The 20,230-nt window shown below is 39.0% G+C and overlaps 1 protein-coding gene and 1 pseudogene across 1 annotated transcript; one reads left to right on the top strand and one right to left on the bottom strand.

The window, feature by feature from the left end:
• Window positions 1-335: 335 nt before the first annotated feature.
• Window positions 336-19,328, top strand: frmpd2 (FERM and PDZ domain containing 2). Its single transcript, XM_041974160.1, has 29 exons — window positions 336-456; window positions 608-771; window positions 1,039-1,104; window positions 1,201-1,380; window positions 1,498-1,573; window positions 2,644-2,731; window positions 2,830-2,986; window positions 3,088-3,159; window positions 3,288-3,462; window positions 3,565-3,700; window positions 4,091-4,229; window positions 4,624-4,776; window positions 4,867-5,052; window positions 5,135-5,294; window positions 6,056-6,248; window positions 6,566-6,666; window positions 6,891-6,971; window positions 8,385-8,492; window positions 8,781-8,897; window positions 9,722-9,903; window positions 10,055-10,153; window positions 10,786-10,879; window positions 11,250-11,335; window positions 13,020-13,215; window positions 15,557-15,771; window positions 16,093-16,159; window positions 16,242-16,442; window positions 18,851-18,926; window positions 19,259-19,328. The coding sequence occupies exons 1-27, from the start codon at window positions 336-338 to the stop codon at window positions 16,277-16,279; spliced, it is 3,450 nt and encodes a 1,149-aa protein (XP_041830094.1). The 3' UTR covers window positions 16,280-16,442; window positions 18,851-18,926; window positions 19,259-19,328.
• LOC121632560 lies at window positions 7,550-7,868 on the bottom strand (annotated as a pseudogene).
• Window positions 19,329-20,230: the final 902 nt, after the last annotated feature.

Raw genomic sequence — 20,230 nt, 5'->3', positions numbered from 1 at the left:
TTGTTGTTGTAAGTTTGTTGGTTTCAAACTATGAATCTTCAAGTGTTCACCAAGTCAGATGTTTCTAGTCCATCAGGTCAGGCTGTTTAAAAATAACACAAAGAACTTAAAAGTAGCTAGAAATATACTCACTGTGTGGCATACTGGGAAATATTTATTTTAAATGGTGCAACTTTGAAAAAAAATGCGTACACTGAGGTGCACCTAAACATCTCAACCTGTGAAACTGCCACAAACTATGAAATGCAAATGTATTTTTGTGCATAACGCAGCATAATGCCATGTGGTCTACTTACATGGGACTTTGAGTGTGTGTTCATGTGTATTCCAGCAGGATGGGTACGTTTGTGACCCTGGCAGAAGTCTTGGAGGCCCGGGGTTCACCGCTGGAGGAAGATGAGGTCTGGTGTCTGCTGCTTGCTACCACTGACGCCTTACTGGACATCTCCAAAAAAGGTGCCTGCTTACATGTTGCTCTTTGTGCACATTTTTACCTCTTCCTTTAAATGCAGGTTTCATCTTGCTGATAAACAAGAGTTGAACCCATGGACTGGAGACAATTTCCAAACCTCTTCGTGACCAGCTTGTGGTCTACTCTCTTTTTTAGGTTCAGGTAACATGTGCAATGTGTTGGGCCCAGGTTCGGTGCTACTGTCAGCCAATGGGAGTCTGGCCTTCAAGAGCTGTGCGCGATATGAAGACGTGGCCTCCTTCAAAGCTCCTGAGGTCCAGCAGGGTCACATTGCTTCCACCAGGGCTGCAGCTGAAAAGGTTAGAAATTCTGGAAAACCTCTGTGTTGCTTCTAAGAGTTGAAATAGAAAACAACTGGGATTCCTTTTTGTTTCTTGACCTTGATGACTAAAATCCCACACAAGAGAAATGGACATCTAATACAGGGGCAGTGATGGAGATTATTAAAAGCTAGAGCATGTTAGTAAGTTAGATTTCTAAAACCAACGTGCATTTATGAACAGACTAGGTCAGATTTGGCTTCACTAATGAATATCTGACACATCTGTTATGTATTTGCTCCTCAGATGGTTGTGTACTCCCTGGGGATGACTCTTTATTGGTGTGTTGACTATCATCTCCCTCAAAGCCAGGTACTCCTCTTCCTTTTCTACTTCTTACTAATACCCATTGTTCTATATTCTCAAAAGTTGCACATCATCCATTTTGCTGTCATTCTTTTTCCCAAGCCGGTCCAGATGAGTGCTGAGCTGGATGGTTTGCTGCTGAGCATGTGCGAGGACATGGTGATGAGGCGGACCGACCTGCTGACAGTGCTGGAAACCTGTGAGCTTCACCACAAAACCTCCATGCTTCCTCCTCCTGAGCGGCTCATCAGGCAGCTGGTAGAAGATGTCTACAGAAACTCAGTAAATATTTGTTTAATTTTTTTCAGTTGGTTAAGTGAGCCAGTGTTTCTTTTAGTTTAGTTTTTGAACACCAGCTCTCTGCTTGTTTCTTTGAGCTGGACGGTGATGTCATTGCAGGTTGATCATGTGTCCATGGCTGAAAACGGATCCCAGCTAACAGACCGCAGTCAGATGGTCAGGGACAGATTACACAGTAAGAAACTGATCCTATTTGTTTAAGTTAAAGTTTGACTTTTTCACAAATGTGCTTATTGGCTTTCTTGCCAAGAGTTCAGGGGATAAATACCAATTTAATGTCTGCTTTCCAAGTACAAATCCCCTGGTTCCAAGAAAGAGTGCCTTTGCATGAAAGTCCAAATATTTGAGGATAAAAAGACCCCTCTTGTTTGATTTCTGACCTCAGTCCACATTCTCCTAATGAGTTAATGATCCCAGTGACAATTTTCAACCTTATCAATCTTTCCTGTCTAACTACAAAGAAATACAGAGGAAAGGAAACCAATATTTCAAAACCACTTTTCATTGGGTGACCTCATGGTGGATATATACATCCTTCTTATGCAGTTAAGGGGGAAATAAATAAGTAGGATGAGTCAAAAGTGCCTCAAATTGTCAGATCTTGTGTCATATCTAGCTGTTTACTTCTTCATCAAGTCTTCAAGCTAAGTTTAGCATTAGGATTAGCTGTCTTGTATCTTTTAGAAGCCAGTGTTTAGCATGCAACTAAAAACAAACAACAGATTGCTGCTAATTTGGCTGCCATTTGACATGTGTTTTATGATATGCTAAAACCATATTTTCCTTGTGCGGTAGAATAGTATAGAACTATGCTGTCATTGCAACCAAAAGTGCAATAAAATTATTAAGTCCTCCAGTCAATGCAAGTAATATATAGTATATATAGTAATATAACTAATACAGTATAAAAGCATGTGGATTGCCATACAACTGTCTGGCATAAGCTATTAGCTAAACTACTGTTAGTTTAGCATGACAACTGAAAGCTAAGACCATTTTTTTTACCTGAACAGAGCCAAACAAGACATTTTTGCTTCCAGACTTTATGCTAAGCTAGGCTAAGCTAATAAGCTGCCAGGTGTTGCCTTATGTTCATCAAATGAAAATAATATCAATCTTTCTATTCAGCTGATTGCAAGAACACTAAGATTATCTAAATGATTAAAAAATATATCCTAGTTGTTTGCCAAGCCAAATGTTCTGTTTTAATGCTTGAAAAGTATTTACACACCATATGTTTTTCAGGAGGCTCTTTTAGTAGCTCAACATGGACACTAAAGAAGAAGATCCCCAGAACATTTTCAGGAGCTTCATATCCAGCTGATTCCACTGGGTATAAATCTTACTTCAGTCATGTTTAATTTGCATGCCAGACACCACATTTGTTCCTGAGGGACAGATCTCACTTCCCATTAAACTTATTTGGCCCAGGATTTCTTCTGGAGGTCGACTCAGGGATAGTTTCACTACCTGGCAGCACCTGAACCGCAGCCCGTGTAGTCCATACATGGATGGTAATCGAAGTGCCAACTCAAGACCCCTGCCACAATTTGCGTCCACCATGAGTCTGAATGACAAGAAAATAAAGGTGGGTTTGATTTTTTTTGTGATTAAATATATGTATAAATACCATAATGTGAGGAAGGTGAGGAAGTTTGGTCATTTACCTTGTTGTCCTTTCTGTTGCAGGACACAGGTCCTGAGTTTATTAGAGTATTAGATGAGCCTGTGGTTGTCTTGGAACTGCCTGGATCTATACTGGTGAGTTCTGGCTAAATAAATAAATGAATAAAAAAATAAATAAAAGAAGATATAATTACTCTTTAGTCTTTGCCTATTTCGTTATAAAATTACTTGTGTACTTTGCACAACCTGTTTTCCCTCTTCAGTCAAAAAAAGGGAAATCTCCAACCAACCACAGAGAGCTTAGTGTGGTGATGCCAAATGGACAGAGCATCCTCATCAAGTGTGAAGTGAAATCCAGAGGAGGGGATGTTTTTGACATGATTGTGGCACATTCAAACCTCGTGGAACATTTCTACTTTGGCCTTGCTTACATTGATGGTAAAAGAGACGTCAAATAATTACATTACTGAGAATGACTATGTCACTGTATGTGTTATTATGATCAAGTCATTTTTGGTCTTTTCTTTATTCCCTGTTCAGATAATGAGTTTTTCTTTGTGGAGAATGATACCAAGATTTCCAAAGTTGCTCCAGATAGCTGGAAGAAAGTGTCTACAACCAACTTTGTCCTTTTCTTCAGGGTCAAATTCTTTGTCAATGACATCTCTCTTCTTTTGTAAGTTTGTTTTGACCTTTTTTGGATGGGATGAGGGTGGCTCTATAGCCCAAGAGTCTTAGTTCTTGTAGAGGAGAAGGGCATTACATTACTAATTATTAGACTTTTTAACTGCAGTTATCAGAGGAAACAATACCTTCCTATAAAAGGTCTAATTTTTCTGCCTTAGCCAGTAGCTGCTCAGATAAACTCTCTGGCCTTTGTTTGACATCTGACATTTTCAGCTCAGATCAGTTGTTACAGCTGTTAAGTTGCCACACATGCATGCAGTTATTTTTCTTCTCCTGATTACAGAATAATTAAATTCTAGCTGAGAGAAGACGAGACATGTTATGCAGATATGAGACAGTTAACAAATTCTGAAAAGTTAGCAATTCTTTTTTCCAACAGGCACAAACAGACTCGTCATCAGTATTACCTCCAGCTCAGGAGGGACCTTTTAGATGACAGGCTGTCCTGCCATGAGGAGACTGCTCTGTACCTGGGAGGTCTGGCCCTGCAGACAGAGTATGGAGACTGCATGCCTGAGGTTGTGCATTAAAAGCTAAATTAATAGTTGAAGGCTGTTGAAGTTGAGTGACTCAAGAGATGGATTTTAAAGAAGAATTGCGAAAAAAAAGTTCAAGCATTGAATACACCTTCCCTAGTATACCCTCAATTAGGATTTTTAATGTGTAGAGTCCTTTTATTTGACATACAGAAACAGAGCTCCTCTAAAGTAGAGGATCACATTCTCATAGACACTTTTAGTCACCACCATACCATTGCTAAGGCTCATGGAGCCCTTTAAATACAGATTACATTTCCCACATATCCATATTTTATTAAAAATATCTAGTGTCTTAACATAAAACAGTTTTATACAGTAATTTTATAATTAGATGTGTTGTGTTTTCTAAAAAGTTGTATTTTTTTCCATTTAGGTATATGGTAGGAACTACTACCGGCCTGATCAGTACGTCTCCAAAAGTGTGATGGAGAAACGTGCTTTGCCTTATATTCAAGGGGAGCTGCTGCGACTTCATGCCAACAATGCTCAGATGCTCGCAGATGAATCAGAGCTTGAATTTCTGAAGGTAGAAAAACAGTCTTGATTTTTTGACTATTGAAGTCCCGATTGCTGCATCTGCTTTACATAACTATCACTGCTATTCTTACCCTTATAGGTGTGTCAGCAGTTGCCTGAGTACGGTGTCTTTTTCCACCGCGTGACACGGGAAAAAAAGCCTTTAGATGGAGAGATCATTCTTGGGGTTTGTGCCAAAGGTGTGACTGTGTACGAGGTTAAAGATGGCTGCAGATCCACTTCCCAGAATTTCTATTGGAGAGAAACAGCAACCATCTCTTCTAATGTGAGTGAAGTAGTTTGTACAGAGAAATATTCTTCTGAGATTCATTCCTTAACCTAGAAACTTTTCTCTGATGTTTCCATAGAGACGCAAATTTGTAATAGAGTGCCGTGGCAGCAAGAAGAAATACATATTCATCACAGAAAGGTCCAAGATAGCCAAATACCTGTGTAACCTTTGTTCATCCCAGCACAAGTTTAACAATGAGATGAGCTCCCGCCAGCTGAGCCACAGTCTGGTCTCAGGTCAGCTACTGCAGCTTTACTTTTGTTAGCCTGTTTTTGGGCTGTAAAAGTGCTAGCAACCTCTTGTAGTTTTCATCTCCAGTAGGGCTGGGCGATTAATCGATAAAATCGATAAATCGAATTTTCCATTTCTGGCAATTTATTTTTATGAAAATCTGGATTTTTTTCCATAGTTAGTTAGCATCAGACTTAGCCCTTCCTCCACACCAGAACAATGTTTGCCTGACATTTTCAGTGAAGTGACCCTTCACTCATGCCTGGGATTTAGCTGTGCTTATAACTGCAGTGAGAAATGCTGCTCTCTGCGAGATGCAGAAGTCAACTTTAGCCCACAAACTTTAGTTAGAACACAACCTTCATCAGGAGAATTATTTCTGCAGTGGATCCTGTATGATGAGGATCCAAATGGAAAGAGATCACGGATGCAGTTGTGCTGCATATTTCTATGCAAGATATGAAGTCATTTATATGGTGGAAAAGTTATGACATTATATGCTTTATTTTTGCTGGCATTCATTTATATAAATAAAAAAACTTTTTTAATAAGTTTATTTATGTTTTGTTAAAGAAAAGAAAAAGAATCAATTAAAATCGAAAATCAGATTTGGTTATAAAAAAAATAAGAGATTTTATTTTTAGGCCATATCGCCCAGCCCTAATCTCCAGCAACCTCATGGTATTTAGTTTAAAATACACCCATGCTGTTCACTGACAACTCCTCTTGCTCTACTACTAAAGATAACTTCTCTATCTTTGTCCAGAGGACAACATTGTGCAGTATGCAGCGGTATGCCGTGCTCAAAGCAGCCAGCTCAAGTCCCTTTCTTGTTCTGAGACGCCGCAAGATGACAGCGGCCTGACCACACCTCAGGAAGAGTCCTTGACCAAACTGTGTGACGACGTTGCAGCCAGAATCGAGGCCCGAGTAAAACATCACAGGTATTTAGTTATTGGGCAGTTTTCATGAGCACAACTCTGTGTTCAAAATACAGATGAGTAAACTGTTATGACCACTAAATGTCTTATAAGGACAAAGCATGTCAGTTCTGGAATATATAAGATCATAAGTTGGTTTCAGTGTGTTGAATGGATCAGAAACAGGCAGGTTTGTAGCCTGGATTGGGTCATCTCTACAATATAAAGACTTATAATAACAGTATAAGGGGAAGACCACAAACCAGAGATGGAGGTGTGCTGGAATAAATGTGATAGATGACTTCTTATATCTTAAAGGCATGCTTTTGGTGTAATACTTCTGTTTCCTTTTATAGTACCTGCTCCAGTAGTATGCGCAGCAGCATTGGGACGCGCTCCCCTGCATGTTCCCAGAGGAGTGGATCTGAAACCCAGTCTGGATCCCCAGCAGCCAGAGGTACAACATGACAAAGCACAGTGAATATAACTCAAGTTCCATGGCTGATAACCTACATGACCATAACCATCCCATTTTCTCTAGTGCTGCTACTGTAATCAGCTATTGCCCTAATGAAATTTATTTTTCAAATATAGTTTAGATCTTTGTCTATTATAAAATTCATTACAATACACATGTTTATTATATTAGTTGATAATATGATTCCCCTGTATTACTAACAGAAACTCCACCTAAACTGGGGGCGTCATCAGAGAGAGAAGTCCTTTGCATTTCCTTAAAGAAAGATCCAAAACTTGGCCTGGGTAAGATGATCACAATACATTTTTTTAAATGAAGTATAGAAATATAATAACCTACCACAACCATATACTTTGTATGCCAACACAATTGCATTGCCTGTTCTGCTTCATGCTTAGTGTTTATCCATACTATCACGATTTCAATGGTGCAGTATGAGGGCCAAAATTAAGACAATTGCACTTTTAGCAATGGCTATATTCTTGTTGAAGGAAGATATATCCATTCCAACAGTAAGCTGTCAGCTTTGGTATAGTGGTTACTAGCCTGTCAATGTAAATACCAGTCTTGTTCAAACTTAAAGAGAGTAAAGATAGTAACCATTAGAGTGAATCACCAACCTAGGCATGCTAGTTGTTAGCCTCTCCAACGCTAATGGCAGCATCTCCTTGCAAATGCATAGCAGAGGGAGTATCTGGTCTAGTTAGCTTCTCCAGTGCTGATGCTAGAATCTCCTTACTAATGGATAGTAGAAAACATGCATAATCCAGTGGGTGACCAGCCTAAAGAAGCTAGTTGTTAGCCTCTCCAATGCCAATGCCAACTATTTGTTGTTTTTTTTGTAGTTAAACAGAACATTTGACCATTTAGTCCTTCATGGCTGCAGCCTTTCTCATGGCAGCCATCATGCTGCTCAGCTCCTCTCTCTTTCTCTTGGCCCGAATGTGAGTGCCAATCCTCTTCTTGATAAACTTGAGAGCTTTCTTGTCCTTCACACCTTTAACAACTTTATGGCACGTTTATCAAATGGAGCAAAATGACAAACTTTGTGGATCTTGTCCCAAACAAATTTGCTGTGTTTGGTCTAATGCCCACATTTGGTGTCTGTGTTTCGGGGCAGTTACATTTATGGTAACTAGATCTTTATTAAAGCCAACGTCCACTGGGTAATGTATAGCCATGTCTGGTCTCTGTGATGGTGAAGCCAGAAGGGCCAATGCCAACATCTCCTTGCTAATAAATTGCACAGAAAGTATACAATACAGTTGGTGACCAGTCAATAGAAGCTTGTTGTTAGATTCTCCAATGCTAACTCACATCCAGAACAATATGATGCATTTGGTAGGGAAATTACCACCCAAATAGAATAAGTAGACCTCTAATTTGCCACTGCGAGCTGCCCAGTTACTGGTGCTGTTTTGTCGTTGATCAGATCAGTAGCTGGCTTCTGAATAAATTTAACCTCCTGCAGTAAGAATATAGCCACTGCCAGGTGTGCAGTTGTCTTAATTTTGACAATAATACTGTTCAAATAGATGTAGAGTAACATTTCAGGTGGAAAACAAAAGGGTTTCCCAGTGGATAATGTATTTTACAGCATAGTGATCAGTTTGAGGATGAGGAATCCAAAAAAAAAAAAAAAAAAACACCAACAAATCAATACAAAGCAAATATTTTTGACATATATTCCCATACAGGCATAGTGATAGTTGGAGAAGAAACAGTAGGGCGGTATGACTTGGGCATCTTTATTGCTTCCATTGTGCCTGGTGGACCTGCCGATAAAGATGGACGCATCAGAGCAGGTAGAAAATCACATAAACAGTTTTACTCTGTGTTTATATGCACTACTTTAAATTCTGTTTTCCCCTAGAGAATTTGTGACTACAAATAATTTTCCTGCAAACCCATATATTTCCTTTAATCTAATAAAAAAAAAAGAATAAATAAATAAATAAAGATTTACAAAATATGTGTCACAGAGGTGCAAAGGAGAACAAAGATGAGAGTAAAGATTCTTTTGAAGCCTACAGGGAGCTTAAACTACATTTTACTGGACAAAAGCACCCTTTCACTGTGACCTTTGTCTTCAGGTGGTCGCCTGATTTCTCTGAACCACATCAGCCTGGAGGGTGTCACTTTCAATGAGGCAGCAGAGGTCATGCAGAGCAGCCCTGAGGAGGTGCAGCTCATTATCTCACAGCCAAAAGGTGATCTGTGTGTATGAATGAGGTAACATGTGTGATGATACTGTGACTGCACATTTTGCCTTCCCTTGCTTGTTATATTTTTTATATAGTTTATATGGGAATGTGTTAATATAATATAGCATTTTTTAAACTTTTCATTAAGCAATGAAGACTATTATAATTAACCTTAACATTACTCTATAAATATTTTTAATTTAGTTAAATTTAGTGAATTTACTTCTGACAAATATAATAGCTTAGGAATTGGTAAGTTACTCTTCCGCTAACTTTTGTTTTTTTTTTTTTTTTTTTTTTTTTTTTCTTCCGCTAACTTTGCTAGCTTGTTTGCTCACACCTAAGAACAATGGATGACCAACAGTCCATTGGAAAAGAAATTACATTCTCTGTATAAAACCCTTTCAGATTCAGAAATAACATAAAAACTTTGGAGGATGTACTTTCTGCATTCTAACAGTTGGATGATTTGTAGATGAAGCAAAAGCTTGCAACAGGTTAGCTTATACCAGTGATGATCAAACTTTTTCTATCGTGCCCCCCATTGGAGGAATAAACATTCCCACACCTCGCCTGTCCTATATATATATATATATATATATATATATATATATATATATATATATATATATATATACAAACACTTAAAACAGAAAATTGCTGTAGGCTCAGCATGCTAGTGGCAATAAACCTAATATAGTTTTAGCGCTAAAACAAGTCTGACTGCTATCTTGAGCTTCATACCAACAAATATGAGAATGGTATCAATATAATGTGTATCTATTGTTGAGAGGAATAACGGCACTTTTTTGTTTCTTTCTTTCCTGCAGCTTCCATCAGTCCAATGAGCGTGCGTTCTCCTGTGTTTGGAAAGTACGAGACCCAAACTACGCTTATCACAGACGGACAAACAAGAGATGACAGCCTTGACGAGATTGTTTCAGTCATGATGACACCAAAGACCGGCAACAGGTTGCATGTTCCCCGTGAAGTAAGAGTCCTCAGTACACAGGTACAGTTTTTTATAGTGCAGCTCTTTAACATCTATTAAATCATAAAACAACCTTGTATCTCTCAGTTACTAGTGAGGTATCTGTGGTAGTGGATATTAAAGTTTATTCATGGAATTCCACACTGTTTGTTTTTGTCGTCATTGTCCTTAGGATGGCTGCCCTCTGTCTCCCCCTTTGAACTGTGCAAGACCAGAGGAGATCACTGTGGAACTCAGGAAGATTTCAGGAAACCTGGGGATCAGCATCGCTGTGAGTTTATTGCATCTTTTCCCAGTGTTTAAGGGTAGCAATGGTAGATTACACAAAGCATTTAACTTAAATACAAGTTTTGGTATCATCATGAAAAAGTCTTTATCCATCCAAACAATATGTTTACAATGCAAGAATTTGATTTGAAGATTTCACATTAAGAGTAAAGAGTGTGTAATTAGCTCAGTGACTCATGTCCAGCAGTAAGCCACAATGAGTGCTGGACTCAAGCTGATTTACATTTGTGGTCTGGCAGGATTAGAGACACCGTAGGAGTTACCTCGCTCACACTGATCACCACTTTAAAGCTTAGAAACATCATTTCACAAAAATGAGTAAAACCCTTTATTTCTGTACCAAATAAAACCTATTCTTTTAACCCAACAGATGTTAATAATATGATGATTTCATGAAGGCATGATAAGTGATTGGTTGGTTAGTTAGTCATTAGTAACAAACTATACACCACTTTGCAATACTTCCTATTTTAAAAAATGGTTTTCATCTATTTTCAGCAACTTGAGATGTTTTATCTGTCAGATGACAAAGTGCATCTGAAAATAGTACAGTTGAAGTATAATCAACAGGTTATTAAAGCCTTAACAGAGCTGTACCTCTGTTTGATTGGTTAGGGGGGCATTAATACGAACCTTCGTAATGGAGGAATCTACATAAAAAGCCTTGTTCCAGGAGGGGCTGCTGAAAGAGATGGACGTTTACATTCAGGTAGTAAAGCTGTGTCACACATGATGCTAATGCTTAAGTAAGAAATCTGAAATTTAGCAGATGTGCCAAGCCATGTAGTTAACATTTGTGTTCTGTAAAATTGCCTGTAAAACAGTTGGACAGCCTATAACGTTATTGTTAACCCACAATTTAGAAATGCAGAGAATACTCTAAGTAATGTAAACGCTCAGTTTTTCTCTAAAAAAGACAAAGGAAGCAAATAGCAAATAACAGGCACCCAGAAAGAACTTTATCTTGAATATTTAACAACACAGACAGACTACGAATAATAAAAAAAACGCAATTTAAGATTCATGCCTTCTGGTCATTTTAAAAATCACTTTTAATTTGTCTCAATCTTTATTTACAGACGATAGACTTCTGGAGGTGGATGGAGTTAACTTTCATGGCTTCACTTACGAGCAAGCTGTGGAGTGTCTGAGTAAAACTGGGGAGGTACTGCATGACATGCAAATGAAAAACCTTTATTTGCAGATGATGATGAGCTGTTAGCTGCACTAAGGAACTTAAGGTTCATTTATGCTCCCTTTATGTATGTAAATAGATCTGTCTGTGTCAAACGTTGTCAAACAGAACTGCTCATATACTCCGTGTACTGTACTACGTTTTCTTTATGTTGTCATGGTTATTAGGCTATACTTCCACTAGAGGGCAGTGCAGAGTTTAGAGAGCTCCGAGTTCTCCGTTTCAGGCAACAGCAAACATGGTGACGGTGTTGGAGATCATGATAATGTACATTCTCATAAAGACAGATAAAATGAGGCAGCACTGTAGATAGTTGGTTCTGCTTGGCCATTAAATGCATTGTTTTTTCTTCTATGTTTTTTTTGCTGGTTGGTGTCAGCTTTATTGTGCAAGACTGCCTCCATAGTTTCTGCTGGTACTGCTTTGTTTCGCCATATATGGAATTATGTCGCAAGCTCTCTGAAAATGGACCAAGGTACACACATAAAGGATGCAGAAGATGGACAGAAGACTCGAGCTGTACATATTGTAATGTATTTAGTATAGAGCATAAGTAAAGCTTTAATGGTAATGCTAGCATTAATGATGTTGAATTATAAAAACCCTGGTGATGTTAGCTTTTAATTCATGGTCAACAATGAGGTGGATTAATAGTTTCTGTGTCCACTTGTGCAAAAGATCAATGTGCAGCCAATGTGGTTGCTATATTCTTAGTTACATGTACATGTTTCTTTTAATTGTTTTTATTGCTTTTTTCATGAAAATACCAAACAACAACAGCAGTTTCTCAACATTTTCTTTTCCAGCAAGGACCGGTTACATTTGAAATGATCTATTTTAAACTTTAGCTTGGTAGATGTTTTACATCATTCCTTAAATAAGAAGTATTTTAGCTTTTCAGTATGTTAGAATATCTAACAGAAGTAAAAGATGTATAAAAGTAAAAAGAAAATAAAAGAAAAAGAAAAGTAGCTTTCACCTCCTTTTCCATTATCAATCTTCTTCCCTACCTTCTTTCTTTTTTTGTAACCAGACTTTTTTTTTTTTTTTTTTTCTTTACCACCACATTTCTGTTTTTTTTTATACATGTCACTTATTTTGTTTAAATATTGCTCCTCATTCAGCTGCATTCTGTTCAGGCAATAGCACGTTAACCATTTATGCTAAAGTAAGCAGGCAACCAATGGATGTCACAGGGTAGTGTTTATAGGAAATGTAGTGATAGCACTGCCAGGAGATGCTTCATTCATGGACAGCAACCCACATTTGGCAGGTTAGCGGTTAGTCTCTGATGACCCACAGTTCACCTCCAAAGCCCAAAAGTTGGTGCAAACTGTGTCTGTTTTAAGCACATTGGATATGCATGTGTCTGGGTCAACTTCACAGATGCAGAAACCATGAATTAGCTATTAGGGTAGCTTTGACTTAAACGTCTCATCAGCTATGGAATGAACGGCTAAAGAATCACGTGCTTACTGTTGTTTTCCCCACAAAGTGAACTGTGACAACTTTGGTTATCCCCATACTTTCATAAAGCGCTATAAAAAATCATGTTGTAAAATGTATTTTATGCCTAATTGTTCCTAAAAGTGGAAGACTAAACTCTCATCTTTTAGTCTTTCTCATTCTGGTCTACTCTTTTCCCCTCTTCTAGGTGGTCTACATGGTTGTAGAGCGGGAACTGGTCAACCTACCCAAGGTTTCTGTCAGTGCTGACACCAGCAGCAGCACATCCAATCAGAGCCTCAGCCCAACTACCAGTCATCCAAGATTCAACAGCAGCGTGTCCATCAGTACCTCTCCGAGCACAATATCAGATCAACCCAGAGACTACAGATTTGCTACTGATGGTAGGACGCCTCAGCTCAGGTTAGGCCACTGAACTTAAAATGCCCAAAAACACAAAAGGCCCGCTTCTCTAAAAATACGTCTACCTGTGTAATTAAAAGCACTACCTCAAAGCTTTGTGGGCTCCATTAGTTGACTAGGCGGTGAGGCTAGTCTGCTACCTCAAGGTGAACTTTGACACACCTTCTCCTCACACTTCATCTTGATCTGCCTTTACTGACGCTGACTTTCCTATTCTTATCCTCCCAGCTTTCCTTATCCTTTGACCTTTCAATCTATATACGTCTTCCTTGAAATACTCTTCTTAAAAGCACACAGGTGGAATTAAAGTGCCAGCAACCAGCTTATCTTACTTTTGAACAAAGCTCCACCAAAAACTCCACCCGTTTCTACTGCACACATCTTAGTTCAGCATGTGGTATATCGAGTAGACCCTCTGATATTTTGGGGGTTGGAGTGATCCGGCTCCAATCCCAATCCAATTTGTACTAATCCAAACACATCATTGTGGGGAGTGGCAAGATCTGAGATTAGCCTCTGAATATCTTTTCCTTTCTTATTTGAAGCTGTAATGGGGAGTTTTTCCATATAAACTTAAAGAGATCCACAATATCAGCATGTCGTCAATATCAGCCAGTAGAGGGTTTAATCCGAAATATTAGCGACATGTGGATAAGATGATTAGTACAGGTCGTGGCTTATTTAAAAGTGATCATTCGAGTTGGTCAGCAACAATAATAGTAATAATAAAAATAAACTTTATTTATATTTTTTTTATAAACAAAACTAAGTATTTAACATGGCAGAGAATTTAAAGAAAAATGTGAAAAAACTTGAGAAAACGACAACAAAATAAAACATAATGAAACTCCAGGGCACAAATTCACTTTAATGATGACATCAGACAGTTACAAAGACATTCTGATTAAGGTAACATTAACAACAATAATAAGGTATTATGTAAATAGCACCTTTTCCACCAAAGTTACTAAATTGTTGACCCAGAAAAAAGGAGACAAGGCAGCCAGATGAGCTGGAATAGATTATGTAATACTTTCATCAGACCAAAGGCCCTATGAAAAAGGTTCAGGGGTGATTTAAAGGCATTAAGAGATGCCATGTGTCTAAAGGCAGAAGGTAAAGGTTTCCAAAAGATGGAGGTTCAGATGGAAAAATCTTGATCTTCCTTTGTCACAAGCTGTGAGGGAAGTGTCTGTTAATCTGGGAGGATATACCCGGTTGGAGTCCAAAATGGCTGTTAGGGAACATTTAACGCTATAGAGGGAAAATAATTCAATAGAAATCTAAAAGCAAGCAAGTGAGGGGACACAATTACAGAGGTGATGTGCAGAAGGATACTTTTTTCTACCATTAATGAGTCTTGCCATAGTGTTCTGAATTAATTGGAGGTGATGGGGAAGCCTTGACTGAAGATGAGTGTACAATGAAGTTAAAGTGACACAAACATGCATGGCTTTTTCTAAATCAGTGATTGATAGAAATGACCTGATTTTAGTGATTGTCTTAAACTGGGAAAAACAAGTCTAAACATGCTTGACCTGAGCATCGAAACTAAGGTTAGACTGAAATATTACTTTCAGATTTCAAGCAGTTTGGGAGATATTATCTGAAAGATTGCCATGACTAGAAACAATAGAGTTAGTGGGATGAAGTCAACAGTTTTGCTTTAAATCTTACATAAAGATGAATATGGTATGATTTAAATGTTTGTTCATATGTCCTTGTCACTCTGCAGAATGAGTCAAAATAAGTCAATACCTCAACAGAAGAGCCTCAATAATCATAAATCTGAAAATTATGCACCCCAATAATGCCTTTTGCTAGATGTGTTCACACAAAGTTTATCAATGTTTTTGCACATTTTAAAAAGTCAGGCTATAAACACTAGTTTTAAATTGAATTGAGGCATCAGTCGCACGTTTGGCAGTCTAATTGGAAGACTTTACAATTCAGTGTTTTATCTCCTCTGACTTTATATTTACAGCTGAAGCCTCAACAGTCCTCAAGGGGGCAAGTAGGCTGACAGCGAATCTGTAATTATTCTCAAAGCCAGTAGGGGAAGGCATGTTCTGCACTGCAGAGTTAAAGAAAACATGTTGTCTGACAGAAAGATAAATAATTTAACTGTTGCTTTAATTCAGCCATTTACATAAGTCAGTCATTATGTTACAGCTTCAAGTGTAGCAGAAAGATATAAGCTATATCTTCTCACCTCTTTCCAACCTAAATTAACACCTGGCCTGCGTGCATATGCAACACGTTTCACCCATTTTTTTTGTCTTTTTTAATTTCCCTCTCCCCTCCTGTCTCCAAATTTTTAAGAAAACACTCAGGAAGTGACTCTGACCAAAAGTGCCAATGGCTTGGGATTTAGCTTCCTGATGTGTGAGTTGGACCCGCCCACTCGGGACTTCAGTAGCCTGGTCCGGATTAAGCAGCTCTTTCCCGGCCAGCCCGCAGAGCAGAGCGGCAGAATCGAAGAGGGGGATGTCCTGTTAGCTATCAACGGCGAGTCACTCAGGGACCTGTCCTATCCAGTATGTGCAAAATTAAATTTATTCATTTGTGTCTACTAATGTCATTTAGCATCTTGTAATAAGCTTAGCAGACCGCTTGAATGATTATTATTATTACGTTTTACATGATTACATGTAATTACAGTAGGACTGCATTGGTTTTCTATAGAAATAATTAGTTTTTGGGGTTGTTTTCCTCTCATGTGACAGTCTAATTGTTGTTTGTGGTCTTCTCTAACCTAATGAGGCTATAAAAAGAAATTAAATATCTCCTACAACATTTAAGATCCTTTAAGATTGTCTGTGTAAACTCCTGATCTAAGTTATCTGCTCTTTCTGTAGAAAGTGCTAAAACTATTCAAGACTTCACCACCTGAAGTACGACTGACTCTCTGTCGACCAGCACCAGGTTCACAGACACACAAACACACATATTCTGACGAATACACAGGAAAACATTGTTGCTTGTGCTGACTTAACTCACTCTGCAGGGATTCTTCCTTCCATGGATCAGTTTACCGGCACATGAGCGATCTCCTGGTGTTATACCAGCATCAGTGGACGTTCGGAAGCAGTGGTGTGCTTTCTACTGACCCAGGCAGCGGTGATTAGAACTAATAGGAGCGAGGCTGATGAAGCTGTTCTGAATCAATTAACAGATGCTTATCAGCAGATCCCAACACAACAGAAAGGTCAGTAGTGTTTCGTAACATCTAATGTGACTTGACAGAGCATATTCCAACCTCTTGATGAGCAGCTAATGAGAAGCTGACTCGTCCTCACTTCTGACTCATAAACACACTGATGCTTGGTCAGGATTTTAAAGTACAGGGGTTCCTCAAAGCTTATACAGCTGGGCTTAACCAAGTAATTTTATTGTCTAGCTTTAACCATGGTCCCTGCTTACACAACAATGTCCATCCATCCATCCATCCATTCATTTTCTATACTGCTTATTTCAATTCAGGGTTGCAGGGAAGCCGGAACCTATCCCAACAATTAGCAGGCACGAGGCAGGGTACACTTGGACAGGTCGTCAGTCCATCGCAGGGTTACACGACGATGTTTCCAGTCAAAACCCTAAACTTTTCCTTTTGCGTCTTTGAGAAAATAACATCTACAAAACAGGGGAATAAAAACTACCTCCATGCAGATGGAAAACACAGCTAGGACTGGAAACGATGTGGTGTGTAACAATGACACACCCCATGTGTGCACTATATCCTTATTAGATCAGAAGCTACAATGCTTGTTCATGCAGGTCTTATCCAGAGGTGTCATTTGGTAGCACGCTGCTTATATAGAGCTGTCTTGATTATTGGGCGTATGTAATCTATGCATCTATGCTGGGGGCTTAAATGTTGCACAAGCATCATGTTTAGTTCAACAGACCAAACGACTGTTAGTTAAACAGTGCAAACAGAACACAAATATCTGCCATTGCTGTTGTTTTTATGCTGTTTGTGGGTGGAAACAGGGCCTGAGTGTGCACATAGGATGAGAAGATAGATTGAACATTGCCAAAAGATTCCAGTTAACATTTACATGAACAGGATTCACCTTGCGTTTAAAGGTCCCATATTATACACTTTATTCCCAATCTGAGACCATTCATTAATATCTAAATGAAATATTTCCGCCATGGTATGGACAAATCGACCCTCAGTTTGAGTGCAGCGGCTTCTCTTCACCTCCCTCTTTTTAGCAGCTTCAGAAATGTGCCGTTTATGGTGGGCGGAACCCTGGTGGAACAGCTCAGCTGTTGGCTCCGCCCATCGCATAGCCCGTCATGAGGTGATTGACAGGTTAATATATTTTCAAGCTATCAGACTAATAAGGCCGAAACGATAAAATAACTGCCAGCTCTTACCTCTCCAGCTGTGTCACGGACAGTTGGTATTGAACCTGGCTTCAGCTTCAAACGGTTGGCGAAGCCTGCTTTCCATGGCCCCATGTTGTGGAAACAGTCCTCTTTGAAATGCTGGCCACAGACATGCAAAACCTTTGGAAGTTTTCCGGGTACATTTCCTCCAAAAATAAAATTAATCCACTCAGTCCTCGTGGGTTCAGTGGATGGAAGTAAAAAAAACGTTTTCGTGTTCATTTATGCAGCCACAAACAGAACAGTGCTTCTGTCGCTTAGCCATGTCCGCTAACGAGGGTTGCCGAAGAGGGAAAAACACTGGGCGCTAGGTGATTTTTAGAGGGCGGGCTTTGAGAGCCGGTAGACGGGTCCATCGCTCTGTGGGGAGTGGTTATTGTCCCTTATGACGTCATAACGTACACGCTTTCAAACAAGCTCATTTCAGCGCTTACTTCCCTAGAGGTGGAGCAGGGGGGAGAGAGAGCGCCTGAAAGAGTTTCACACTTACGGGTCTCCTACACATGCGGGGGGACCAGTATGACTGTTCCAAAACCATTAAAAAGTGAATTTTGCATAATATGGGACCTTTAAAGAAGGTTTCACTCTGGAGCCTGTTTTCAAAGCTTTGCTCTTTTGTCCACCCAAAAGTCTGTTACAGTGTAAACAAGAGGCCAAAACTCAATAAAACTTTTGCGTTTAGTGTCTCAGCATCATTATGTGGACAGATATGTAAACTACAGGTTGTAGTCCACAGTTTGGACTTGAACATGAGTCCCACACTTGGGAATTTGTTGTTTATTCTTCCCCTCAGACCTCCCAATGTAATCTAAGATATCCGTCTAGCACTACTGAACAACTTTTTCCTGTCTGTTCTGGCGTTTGGCCCAGATGCTGGAGCAGCGATGAAAAGATTCAATAAAGGGGTCATCTATGTCTTGAAAACTGAAGAGTGGCTCTTGACCAAGCAAGTTTTTCATGGGCTGGTAATGAAAACGTGTTGAAGAATCCTGTCATAACTGATAACACTGTAGAGTGTTCAGACTGGTAAACCTTTGACACAGTGTATAGCAGATGCTGTTAGACATCATTCACTTTGACATAACAGTGCACAGCTAATTAATATTTTCAAACAAGTGTTAATTAGGCTGCAAAGCAATGCTGTTGCTGTTACTTCAGTCCTCTTATTTGCAACCTTTCAAGTCTATAAATGAAACTCTGACTTATCTGTGTTCTTAGTAAACTGAAAATACAAAGAAGAGAATTCAGAGGAGAGAATATGGGGATGAACTAGGGCGAGAAAACCATATTATAGGTGAGTAACTCCATATTGTTTATATTTGGTCACAGTTGTGGACACTATAGTTTTCAATTGATGGCACAGTTGGGAACAAGTTCTATATAGAATTATTTCAGAAACAAAGGCTCACAACTTTATGGATTTTGTGTTTTCAACAGCAGAAATGGTCAAATCACAATAGAAATTATTTACAGAAAGAACAATACTTATATTGTCCACAAGGTGGCAGCATTTCCCAACATGAGGCAACACTGTCTTTGCATCTCCATCAGTGTCCAGTAGTTCTGCCATTATCTGTGTTAAAGAAGAAATAATCTTACTATGTGACTATTTTTCTCTTTCTACAGGAAATCCACAAGAAGTATCCAAAGAAGTTGACACCATGAGAAGAAGATGAAAGAAGTAAACTCTGAAAGGACTTTTTTTATTATTATTATTAAAAAGTGTAATATAAATAAAAACTCTTTTCTGGTAACTTCATTGTCTACTTCCTATAACTAGGCTCACATTATGTACACAAGCTCTCATTTTCTCAGAGCCATTAAATTGAGTCTGACCTGAATATGGATGATCTGTTCCCACAGAGCCATTTAGTGTGTGGACAAACTACACAGTGCCCACACTCACGCACACATACATGCATATATATACACTCACCTCCCTGGGTGAGGAGCCAGCAATGGCCCCTCGTAAATAAGGGTTCCTGTATTCTCGGTGAAACTCAGCGGTGCATCTGGATCCCATCAGAACTTGTGTTCCCTTTGCAAATGATCCCAAATGTTTCTAATTATGCCAGTGGAGTCGGCACGAGGCTGTGTGAGCATGTATGTAAGTATGTGTGACTGTGTGCGTGTAGTCACCCCAACAGACACGCACACCCATGTACTGGTTTCTATGTATTCATGAGCAGAGAAACAGAGATGGACAGCTTAGTCCCAACCCATTCAGCTTCTGCTCAAGTCAGTGAAGGTGATGATGAGCGAAGGATGCAGCAGAGATGGGTTTTTGTTAAAATGACTTCCAATGAATTGAGGAATATGCTCAAAATTGACCTTAAAAATAAAATCACACTCAACAAAATCAACATATTTGATATGGATATTTTCTTTAGAGTCAAACTGACAATGGATCATGTTACATTATGGGTATGATTATAAGGGTGTGGATGATTCTCTTCAACATTTGGCTTAAAAGCTGTGATTGTTTCCACTTCCAAAAGTTAAGCTCAAACAGTTTAAAATGTATTCAACACAGATGCTTTCAGCAACAAAGAGCTGTGTGGCTGTCACATAAACATGCTCATTCATCTGTAGTTTAAG

This window comes from Melanotaenia boesemani, chromosome 21 (genome assembly GCF_017639745.1).
Source record: "Melanotaenia boesemani isolate fMelBoe1 chromosome 21, fMelBoe1.pri, whole genome shotgun sequence".
NCBI lineage: Eukaryota > Metazoa > Chordata > Actinopteri > Atheriniformes > Melanotaeniidae > Melanotaenia > Melanotaenia boesemani.
The sequence above is the reverse complement of the archived record's forward strand: the minus strand, read 5'-3'. Positions and strand labels throughout refer to the sequence as shown.

Bases quoted from the DNA above. Each gene is read 5' to 3' on its own strand.
- frmpd2 (XM_041974160.1), top strand. From the start codon at position 336: ATGGGTACGTTTGTGACCCTGGCAGAAGTCTTGGAGGCCCGGGGTTCA. The intron at 1,381-1,497 runs GTAAATATTTGT...ATGTCATTGCAG, and splicing joins AAGATGTCTACAGAAACTCA to GTTGATCATGTGTCCATGGC. The intron at 8,493-8,780 runs GTAGAAAATCAC...CTTTGTCTTCAG, and splicing joins AGATGGACGCATCAGAGCAG to GTGGTCGCCTGATTTCTCTG.